This window comes from Oryzias latipes, chromosome 24 (genome assembly GCF_053564925.1).
Source record: "Oryzias latipes strain Hd-rR chromosome 24, Olatipes_Hd-rR_3.1".
Taxonomy (NCBI): domain Eukaryota; kingdom Metazoa; phylum Chordata; class Actinopteri; order Beloniformes; family Adrianichthyidae; genus Oryzias; species Oryzias latipes.
Genome location: NC_136260.1, coordinates 3,023,863 through 3,035,599, shown reverse-complemented (window position 1 = coordinate 3,035,599; position 11,737 = coordinate 3,023,863). Strand labels below are relative to the sequence as shown.

The following is an 11,737-nucleotide window of genomic DNA, read 5'->3' as shown; positions in this document are numbered from 1 at the left end:
TCTGAACTCCTGGACACCATCATGTCACGTGTCAGCTGCTGGAAAAACACAGCAAGCAGAAGATTCCTCCCAGCCGTCCCTCCGTCCTCCTTTCAGCTTCCACTCCACACCTGGACCTCAGAACAGAGGATGCACTCCATGGATCCAAGCTTTGCGGTTTCCAAAGAACCTGAGAACTCTGCCACACTTTCATGGAGGAAACATTCGTGTTTGTCTATTTTCAAGGGTGTTGATGGGATTAGTGACACGATTTATTTAGATTGTCATGCAACACTTTTTCCCAAGAATCCGTCCAGATGACAAGAGAACAGGTTGTTGGGTTTTGAAGATTAAATCTAAAGAAATCTCTGACTCCCACACGTCTTCTCACATTTTTCCTGGAAAGATTAGCACAAAAGCTACGATGAAGCTGCAGTCAAACAATCTTTAGAGTCTTTCTGACTCTAGCTTCAAATCAACAATTACTGAAGTGAATCACAAAGCGGCTCAAAACTCTTCACACAAATGAAAAAGTCAGACTGTGCTTTGAAAGGAGTTTAATGCTCAGCTTTCCTCCCAAATGAACAGAAAACTGAACTGTGAACAGACTGTTGCTGGAATAACGGTTGTTCCTTTTATAACTTAGAGCAAGCAGCAAAAACACGCTGCTGAATCCAGAAACCTGCAGAAAAGAAAACGCATTTCATTTGTAAAGCAGCTTTAAAGACAGCCAAAAGATTGCTGCAATCAAAAACAAGAAGGCAGTAATGCAAGGCGCTAAAGCAAATACAGTCCAGATGAAAGGATTGAAAAAGAAAAGCTGATGAGATTTAGATTTGAAACAGGACATGAATCTGATGGAAGGATGGATGCTCTGTTCTGACAGGACCAGACCAAAGAGAAGACGGGTCCAGACGAGGATGCAGGAGCTGAAGAGAGGAGCGAAAGACAAAAAGACATGAAGCCTGAAGGTTTCTGAGCAAATTCATCAGGAAACTGCATTTTGTGTCTGTGTAGCTTCTTTTTATGCCACATTCCTGTGACTGATGAGCCAAACATGATGAAACAGTTCAGTTTAGTTCTGTAAATGCCTGTGTCCAACAGGAAGTGACCTCAAACAAGAAAAGTGAGCATCAACCAGAGAAAAGAACTCACTACGTTTCTTTTTTACCTCACTTTGAAAAGTCAGAGTGCAGGACTCCGCCCTTTCTTATCCCGCCTCCATGGATGACATCATCTTTAAACCTTCAACAGTTCTAAGTCGGTAGAACTTCAGCTGCTTTCAACTCATTTTCAGTCCAGTCCAATCATCTCCTCCATTTTTTCTGCTTTCTTCATTTACATCAAAGTGTCAATCAGCAGAACAAACCAAACAGAAAGGACTGACTGCTGAAGGAAAGTGTCTGACTCGCTACTTCAGACCATTTCAACAGATCCTAGCAGAGTCTGAACATTATGGGAGCATTGATCTGCTCTGTGAGAGGCAGCGAACACAGGTGAGTCGACCTTTTTTACCTCTCAGAACAGAAACAGAGCTGAACATTCAGTCAGCAGGTTCCTCACATCTTCTCTGGGCTCCTGAACATCTTTGAGCAGAAGTCTTTCTCTTTGTCCAAGCTGTCTTTATATCGTCTGGAACCCAAAAGTGACACACATCCATGACTTCTGGAAAAACCCTTCCCTTCACTTGCTGCCACAGATGTTCAACTTCAAACAGCAAATCTTACATTGCCACTTTCTTCAGCAGATTGTTGATGTCGGTGTCATAGGGTTTTTTGGCCTGAGCAGCTTTCAGGAACTTCAGAGCATTCTCAAAGTCCCCCAGTTCCAGGTAAGCCTTAAGACAGATCATTTTATCTGAATGAAAGCGGGACACATCCAGAACAGTTCCAAATCCTTTCAAAATAAAGTTCTTTGCCACTGGAAGAACCTCCACTGCTCTAAAACTAAGGGAGAACATTAACTCAGCAGCTGACGAAGCCTCTTCTGACTGACCTGTCCACAGCGGAAGAGAGCCTTTGTGTTCAAAGAGTCCATCTCCAAGGCTTTGGTGGTGTACTTCAGGGCTTTGTGCCAGTTTTCCAGACGGAGCTCTGTGAGGGAAAGGTTCAGGTAGAGAGGCAGCAGTGCAGGCTGGATCTTTTCCTTCACCGGCTCGCTCTGGACCTCCCTGTTCTCCAGCACCATTACAGCCTGGCAGGAAAAGGATCACAAAATAAATACATCTCCATCAAAAACTCTATTTTACAGTAACTTTTGTGTTTGGAGCTGAGAGGAGGAAAGCTCTTCCATCCTCTGTTAGAAATGACACTCATCGACACACAATTAGGAAGTTGGAGGTGGGACTCAGCCAATTCATAAAGGTGGTAGGCCCCGCCCTAAGGAGTCTGACAGTTTGCGTTTCAAAGGCATTACACCAGGGGGCGCTGTTTTACAATTTCATTTGAATGTTGACACAAAAAGCCTTTTACAATGCAATAGTAACTTTAAAATGAATTGAAAGCAAACCATGCATTGAAATGTCATTTTTTAATATTGTATAATGAATAAATAAAAATGCATTTTCAAAATGAATGGTGTATAATTGTACACACTGGTTAGGTCAGAACTTTAGTCTGGAAAGGTTAGAATCTGCTTTCCTTGAAACGCCAGTTGGACTTTTTGTCTGGGATGATGCTGTATGCGCTCCTTCTCCTGATGGTGATTAATCCAAACGATAGTGGGACATGGTCGCCGTTAGGCCTGCAGCTCCAGTACCTACAGAAGCCGCTGGTCCTGGACCGCTGGTCCAGGACCAGCGGCTTCTCCAAACCACCAGGACCACCATGTACTTCATGTAGTAAGCCAGAGACAAAATTGGTTAGGTTTTCCTGTTCAATTTCCTAAAGGAACACCCAAAATGCAGATATTGCACCGCCTTACTCTGTTTTCCAAGTCATCAGTTCTTAAGAGCAATTTCTTATATTGATGACTTAGCTCTGCGTACGCCCGTTTCCATAGCATTTAAGCGAGTGTTCACGTCGTTCAAGCCCTCTTCGTGATCAAGTAGCTTGACAGTGACACTGTGCATTTCAACAGGCAAAATAGTCAGTTTAATTTCATCCATTCTTCTTTAACAATGTCGCAGAAAGCTTGGGGTGTGCTAGCATCAATGGCAGATTTGGTAGTAGCCTCCAGGATGTTACATTAGACTCCTTTACCTGATGGCTTGGGGGGTGTTTTCAGTGAAAGAGAGAAGCTAGCGGGAGAGTGTTTAAACAAAGGGATCATGGGAAATTTGGGCAGACTTACTCCATACCAACAACTCAGAGGTGAAATTCTGATGAGCTTCTGCTGCTCTGCAGAAACTATGTCTTAGAAAATGACAGTTTTTTTATTTGGGCTAAAAACAGCATCATTCTAATCAAAAGACAGCTGGGGACGATTTTACAAAAGATCAAAGTGTATTCACGTTTCAATATTTGCGGTTTCACGCATTCGCTGATTTTTTTTCAGTCTTGTGACTCCTCTGGTTCTTCCCTAAAACTCAGCTCTGGAAGAAAATGACCTCTCACACTTTACTGATGAAGGAGGAAACACGACTCCTGGTTTTAAGACTCAGAGAGACACTCCTAATGCGTTATACAGTACTCTACAGCAGTGTTTTTCAACCTTTTCAGAGCAAAGGCACATTTTATGGAGAGAAATTAGACTCAGTCGGATTTGTGCGTGCGTAATTCTTGATTTGTGCGTAAATTAGGATTTGTGTATGCATATTCTTGCTTTGTGCGTGCGTTAATTAGGATTTGTGCATAAATTTGGATTTGTGCGTGATTTGTTACTCACATAGTTCGTTTAGTGTATAAGTTAAAAAATTATAAAAGGAAAAAAATACAAAATGCAAATTACGTATGCACAAATTAAGATTACAACAGCTTGAAACTACTTACACACACACATCTTTAAAAAACACGCACGAATCCCTTGTTATGCACACACGAAGCCAAAGTTACGCACGGATCTACCGTGAGACTGTTTTCACGTCTCACAAATTCGTCCGTAAGTGCTGCGTTTAAATACCAGTGGAATGCTCGGTCTTTAGAATTTTCCTATCATCCCTTCTAAACGTATCCAGACAATGACTCAATCAATACATGAAGACAGTAGATGTTAGTGTTGAACATAGAGGCTACTTACTTCGGGGCTCTGACCACCGAGATGGGCCGCCATTCTTCCAATTCGGTGTCTCGGAGAATAATATACTTTTAATATATATATTAGCGTTTAAAAGTGAACGTCATATTCTCAGATAATAATTTTTATTTTCCTTTACAGTTTTTTTAAGCCCTGCTACACCCACTGAAGGAAATACGTTTAGAAGGGAAGGCTGATAGGAAAATTGTAATGACCGAGCATTCCACTGGTATTTAAACGCAGCACTTACGGATGAATTTGTGAGACGTGAAAACAGTCTCACGGTAGATCCGTGCGTAACAATGGATTCGTTCGTGTTTTTTAAAGATGTGTGTGTGTAAGTAGTTTCAAGCTGTTGTAATCTTTATTTGTGCATACGTAAATTGCATTTTGTATTTTTTTCATTTTATATTTTTTTAACTTATACACAACACGTATTATGTGAGTAACAAATCACGCACAAATCCAAATTTATGCACAAATCCTAATTTACGCACAAATCAAGAATCACGCACGCACAAATCCGACTGAGTCTAATTTCTCTCCATACCTTTTATCCTTAAAAAAAATCCTGCCACTTACCAGCATCCAAAAATCAAAAAAGGAGAAAGTCACAGTGTGTATTGATGGACAGTCCCTCTGCAATGTTTTTTTCCAAAAGTTGTAATCAAAGTTAAGTTAGTTTTCAGTAATAATTTTCAACTAAATTATTTGAAATTTTACCCTGGTAGTTGTTTTTCCCTTCAGTTTATTAACATGCAATTTTATATAACCTCACAAAAAACAAATATATTCTTTCTAAATTGTGATTTTTTTTTTAAATATTTTTTTCAATTTTAGTGCACAGGCAACTGTAATTTTTTTTAACAATTATATGATCACAATATGTTTGATACATTTTACACAAAAACTAACATTATATTGATGTTTTCTGTAGCTCCACAAAAAGTGAACATGTTGAAGTTTTATTAGTTTTTCTTTTGTCTTAATCAAAGCTGAAGTCTTTGAAAACTTTAACAAAAATCTTTTATTTCTTTTTAGATGATTAAATTGTTTCAATTTAGTTTAATTGTGTCTGTTGGCCACTTCACCTTCATCCTGTTTCTTAGATGCTGTTATTACTTCTTCTTAAGTTATTAGAAAAGTGTTTCAGTTAGAAAGATGACTTGGACTAAACTCTGGGATGTTTGGCTGTTAAGAAACACAAACCTGGAAGGAGAACTAAACTGTTGACCTCTGATTTCATCAAGAAGATTTCAAAACTGATGTGTGTTCGTTGTGGTTTAAGACGTTTGACAGGGAAGACTCATTGTAGCGCAAAGATGCTGTCACTTTAACCCAATGCATCATGGAAGTGTAGAAGAGTAGTGCCAACTCCCGCAAATGGTGCTTCAAGGTTTTGTTCACTTGTTCCACGGTCTGACACCGGATTCTGTGGAAAGCTACTTAGCTGGTATTTTTGTTGGAACTGAGAGACTTTATGAGCAGAATCAGAACAAGGAAGTGAAGACTTTAACCACTTCTGATTGGTCAGACTGATGACGTCTGAATAAGCCTCCAAGAATGATTGGTGGAGACAGTTAAAGGGGCGGGACTTTTCCAAATAAACAGAGCTGAAGCTGTGGCTAAATCACGGTACCATCATTCTTAACAAAGTGTCTTTAATAGAATCAAAAAAACAAAGAAAAAAGTATTTTATCATCTTTCATATTCCTAAATACTCAGTGTTTTATCAGGGCCTGTTTGGATGAACACAGAGCTGATATCCTGGAGATGGAAATGTTTTTAGATCAGTGAAAATGGGAAATCTCCCACGGCACACCTGGGGGGTCTTCCAGAAAGCAGGTTATGCTAGCTACCACAGAAGCTGTCATTTGCCAATTTAAAAAGGGAAATTTTGCAGGGAAGATGCATTAATATGCGAGTTCAGGGGGAAAACTTTCACTTTTGCTCAAATTAAGTTTATATCCTGATAACTTTAACAGTAGTGTTTGAAAAACCGGAATGACTGAGGATATGACTTCCGCCGAGCGGCTATATACATTGACATGTCAGCTCCGTAATATACGAGACGATCTTCTAAACGTGCTTTTAATAATGTTACGATTATTATGAAGCACCTGTTCGCCTGTTTTATTTTTAATCCGTGTGTTCAGCGCTTTTTCTGTTGAAGAGCGGAGCCGGAAAGAAGCCACAATTAGTAGCATGCTAACACGGGCTAACAGCATTAGCTTTGGGTGGCGCTGCTATCTGCATCCTGGCTGCACGTAAACGTGGGAATAACATCAGCCTTTATTTTGTCGGGACGCGACTGGAAACACAAATCTACGTGATTGTTTGAACGGTTTCTAAGGACTGAGCGACATTTCTGCTTTGAAGCTCACACCGCCGCTGTGTGTGTGTGTGTGCTGACGATCCGAGCTGTGCTCAAAGACACACACTTTTAGACCCGGTTCTGAGTTCGGTACCCCGTTCCCCTAGAGCTGCGGGACGGATCGCAGTCCTAAATCTCCCACACACACCGCTCATGTAACATAGCACCCCCCCCCCCCCCCCTTCCCATCAAACACAAAGCTGTAAATCTGCGCTCCATCCGTCCACTTGACTAGTTAAGTGCGGGAACGGACTAATTCTTTTCTATTTTGTTTGTTCTTTTTTTTTGTTAAAGTCACTTCCCTCAGTTTATACTGGATCATCGCGGATGAGTCATTATTTGGGAAATAAAATAAATAAAGTAATAAACTAAAATAACGAATAGCAATTATGTAAGACAGAAAAATTAAAAACAGCGCCCCCCCCCCACGACGATATCATCGTCCATCCCGATGGTTGACAGCAAACATCGTCAACAGCCAATTTAAGGGACATCGCCCAACCTTAGTCCACATTTAGCAGGCTTATGGGTTGGTAGGAGGAGCAAGAGAGGGGGCCTTTTTCCTTCTTCAAAATCAGAGAAATAATGACTTGATTAAGTGTCTGAGGTAGCATCCCCTTAGAGTATGCCTCATTATACATGTCTAATAACAGCGGAGCTAACTTATCCATGAACTTCTGAAGGATAGCCATCAGGGCCTGGACATTTACCTGCTTGGAGAGACAGAATTGCCGTGTTAATTTCCGACAATGAAATGGTCCTGCCCAAATTATTGGCATCTTCCTGATCGACGGTAGGAATTCTCAATGTTGAAAAAAAAAATAGCCAAAGTCCACATCTGTTGGTGTAGCCTCAGACATGTATAATGTTTCGTAAAATTCTTTAAAGGTTTGGTTAATCTGAGAAGGCTCTGTAGTAATACCCCAAGGGGTTAGAATTTTTTAGATTTGCTGCAAGGCTGAAACCCGTCTAATTTGGTGTGCCAAAAGTTTGCTTGCTTTATCTTCATGTTCAAAAACTGGGTACTGGACTGAAGCATTAGCTCAGTAGTACGATATGTCATAAGGGTGTCAAATTCAGCTTGAAGAGAGAGAGACCCTCTTTATAAATATTTGGAGAAGGGGAGACTGCATTCATAGCATTCCAGCTGTAATATTTGCTGTCTCGAGTCATTCAGTTTGTCACGCCTCAGTTTTTGTTCATAGTGAATATAAAAGATTATCTCCCCTCTAATAAAAGCCTTGAAGGATTGCTCTGCTCGAACTCTTTGACTATTCCCGCCCGCATATTTTCCATCATTCCCTCCATGCGTGCTAGCATACGATCGCTAGCATCCGAGGCGGGGTCGATGGGCAGCTCAGGTGAGGCTGGAGGTTTGTTGCGGCCTGATTTCCCCATCTCAGATTTCCCTCAAGATGTTGTGATTCAGACGAATTTTCGGAGCGGAAAAAGCAAGACCTGGCGCCGTGCAAGTGACTAAAAAAAGGTGTAAAATATGAACACGTCTCACATGTTCAATGATCCACAGCGCCCCCGTGTTTATTCTTTTCAGTGTAATTTTATTTCTTTGTTGCTATTTTGCAGGCTCTGTTTGCTGCTTTAGCTGGTGGATCTGCTGGCTGTCATTTTACAGCAGCAAAGTCAGGGTTTGCGCCGCGGACTCATTGCCGTGACGTTGTGCTACTGTGGACTTTATAGTTTTGGACTCCAACCGGAGGCCGGACGACAAAAAGGCATTGATGGCTACTAATGTTAAAGGATGTTGCCAATGAACGTCAGGACTTTGCACTGAGCCTGGGAGTCAGCCGTTGAACTTGTGGGTGGGGTTATATCTGGGCCCTGGTGAGACCGAATACATTCTCATGGTGGTATTTTAGGATGTCTGTGTTCATTTGTCTTTCAGCAGTAGAGTTGTTTGTTTTTATTGTTTTCTAGTGGAAACCATTTTACCACATAAGCAAGACTGCACTAACAATTCTTGGGGTCCAATACCCAGGCCCCACACACAGACATGTGGCCCTCAGCAGGTCAGAAGACAAAAAACTGCAACAGCTTGCCTGTTTGTAGCTGCCTTTAGCCCGGTAATGTTGGCTACAGCTGAAGTAGTGGTTGCCAAGGCTGCGCAGAGTGTTGGTCACCTCAAGAAGCTCAGACAGAGGAACTGAGCTCTGCTCCTCCTGAGGACCAAAGACACGAGAAACAAACCTCAATTAAGAGAAATAACACATTGAAACTGATGTGTTATTCATGACTCCTCCCACCCTTCCACACATACTGACCGGACTCATGGCGAAAAACTCCTCCACTTGTCCCGAGTCAAAATAATCCACAATCTGAACCTCGTACAGAACCACAGCAGCTGCAGGGATGAGGGGTGGACAGCCCAGATCTCCATAGGCGTACTGCGGCTGGAGGAGGACACGGGAATGCTCCCCCCTCTTCATGGTCAGCAGGCCCAACTCCAGCCCCCATAATGTTAGGTCTGCACCACGGCACACAACAGACTGGGTTTTAAAGACATGCCCTTCTGTCAGAACAAAAGCAAATCTGAAGAGTAATGGTGTATCAATTAATCAATCGATTAATCAACTTCTATTCCTACAATCGAACAAGATCGATCTGTCTGATGCAAGTTGTCAATCAAATCAACTTAAACCATCAAACAATTGCAAATGGAAATAAATCAATTATATCAACCATCTGGATTGAGGTAGAGTAGGTTTGTTTTTACAATAAAAAAATGACCAAGTGCTTCAGTGGACAACACACACGTGATGTCATCAAACACGGATCAGTCCATCATTCCAGTCCAAAGTGTGGACAGACTTTGAATAAAGTCATGTGACCATCCAGTGTCTAGAATGTTCTAAGAATGTTCCCTTTGGATTCTTTGGATGTGGAAAAACAACAGTGGTGAACTTTAGGAAACTAACATGTGAATGGATTTGACATTCATTCTAGTTTACTTGTTGGTTTGGACACAGATTTCATTTAACTTGATGATCTGGAAGAAATCCAAGAATCTGGAAAACTGTTCAGTAGCAGGAATTTCTGTCTGAGTCTGACTGCTGGAAGTTTGGATGAAGATGATCTGGATCCACTTCAGGTCAGAGAACCGGATCGTTTTAGAATGAACCAGTATTGGCCATGAATCAGCAGCCACAAATTATGATAGGAACCTAACGGAAGAGGCTTCTCTTACCCCTCCCCATCTTCAGAAGGCGGGGGTGCTTAAGGTGGGTGGTGGTTTCGAAAGGCTGGTCAGAATATTCCAGGTAACCGGAATAGTGGACTGCAGGGAGAAGAAAAACACTGGTAGCACCAAAGTAGCATACTAAAAAGGGCTGTAACGAGTACCTGGATACTGAAATATAGGAGAAAATAGGTACTGAAAAATAGGAGAACAAATTTTAGCGATGTCTTGAAATAGCTGGTTTGCAATCTGTATAACAGTGCCGAACGCAGAACAATGTTGTATTTTAAGTTTAAAAAAACTAAACGCATTGATTGTGTAGCGCTACCGTCCCCAGAAGTAAACAAGTCTTTAAAGCAAAGTGACTAAGGAAGTTCTCATTTTCCAAATAGAACTATCAATCATTTTTTATACATCATGGCAAAGACTTTGAAAAAAGTGGTAACTCTGACACCACAACTTGTAAAGCAAGAGAAGAAAAAACCAAACATCAACCCAATCTACATGTCTACCACCACAAGCTGCTGACAAAGTTAAGCAGGAACATCCTCTTCCAGCTAAGCAGGTAAAAGAAGTCAGTGCTTCGCTTTCTACTTGATGAAGATGAGGTGATCATTTGTAAAACTTAACCAACGTGTCACTGGAAGAAGCTCCCAGAGACATTTCCAGGTATAGAGGAGAAACGACCATCCAGCAGTTTTGGAATGCAAATGCTAGAAAGGTTCCCCTCTGGTCAAAGCTGGTAAAAACCTTCCTTTGTGCACAATCAAGTTATGGAGCTGGGAAGTAAGAAATTAGCAAATGATGTAATAAAAAACAAAGCATCTTTTATGAAGATAGAAAGACGGAAACAGTACAGTGCATGCATCAGCTGCAGCTCAGACTCTGTCTGCCCCTCTGCTGCTGTAAATTCACTTATTGATTTACCAAAGAAACAATGAAAAGGTCCCTGGGACAGGCTGGCGACCTGTCCAGAGGGCCCCCTGCCTTCACCCACAAGTGGCCGGGATAGGCTCCAGCAGCCGCGTGACCCCGAAAGGGAATAAACGGAAGAAGATGAATGAATGAATGATGATGAACAATGAAAACCCACACAGATTAAAGTACATTCATCTTATCTTATTCATGTATTTTTAAGCTATATTTTGCTGGTGAGGCTGTCTCTCCTGACTACATGTCACTAAAGTATTAAATACCACTTCTTTCAAAATCCTTGTGTTTTTACTTGTTACTTTACTTGAGTTCTGTTCTAAATAAACGTGTAAAGGATGGTGATTAAACACAATTTCTTTCCATTTCCATACAGTAAACAGACATTCATACAGCAAACAGAATCGTGGTTTGATCTGTGAATCCAATTGACTCGTCTCCTAGGCAACAACAATCCACAGCCCTAAGAATGAACGTACAGGAGAATCTGCTCTAACCTAAAACTGAAGCATTCTGAGGGACAGGAGGGCCCTCCCCAGGATGGAGCACCTCCTTCAGGACCCCCCGGTCTCCCAGGACGTCGTCCATCCGCTGTTGGAGCAGGTCAAAGGGAGTCTGCAACAACACCACCAAACACTGCAGCATCCAGCCATGTAGTGGTCAATGACAGCCCCCCTCCCACATGGGCTGTCCTGAAAGACTTGGCAGGAATAAGGTCCCATTTGGAAAAATAAAAAACAAACAGAAGTCATGCTCTTCTGGAGCTCTGACTAAAATGTAGATCTGAACATAATCTTCATCGTTGTCACCATCATTAATTAACCACCAACTGCTCTGCGCCTCTGCCCTACACAGTCACGTGACTCGCTGGGCCTTCCTCTCGCCCACGTGTCTGCAGAACCCCGAGCACGTACCGGGAAGCTCCCCGTTCGGCGGCGTCCCCGCAGGAAGCCGTTGGTCGCCATGGGGGCGTCTGCGTCGCGAGGGGGGAGGTGGTCTGGTTCTAACGGCCCAGGCATTAAACCAGGCCGGAGGCTGCGTGCGCGTTCCCGGGCGTGAGGTGGAGCGAGCAATCAGCTCGCAGCTTT

The 11,737-nt window shown here is 42.2% G+C and overlaps 1 protein-coding gene across 4 annotated transcripts; it reads right to left on the bottom strand.

Annotated features, from left to right (window-relative positions):
• Nucleotides 1-519: 519 nt before the first annotated feature.
• fkbp6 (FKBP prolyl isomerase 6) lies at nucleotides 520-11,737 on the bottom strand. 4 transcript variants are annotated; one of them, XM_020714727.3, is made up of 9 exons: nucleotides 11,564-11,737; nucleotides 11,147-11,264; nucleotides 9,729-9,818; nucleotides 8,806-9,008; nucleotides 8,584-8,703; nucleotides 1,975-2,172; nucleotides 1,707-1,816; nucleotides 1,543-1,611; nucleotides 520-908 (listed from the first exon to the last, which is right to left on the bottom strand). In XM_020714727.3, the coding sequence occupies exons 1-9, from the start codon at nucleotides 11,666-11,668 to the stop codon at nucleotides 683-685; spliced, it is 1,239 nt and encodes a 412-aa protein (XP_020570386.1). In that variant the 5' UTR covers nucleotides 11,669-11,737; the 3' UTR covers nucleotides 520-682. The 4 variants fall into 4 exon arrangements, with proteins under 4 accessions (XP_020570386.1, XP_020570387.1, XP_011490383.1 ...); XM_020714728.3 differs by having other exon boundaries at nucleotides 520-661; nucleotides 11,564-11,735; XM_011492081.4 differs by having other exon boundaries at nucleotides 1,495-1,611; nucleotides 11,564-11,734.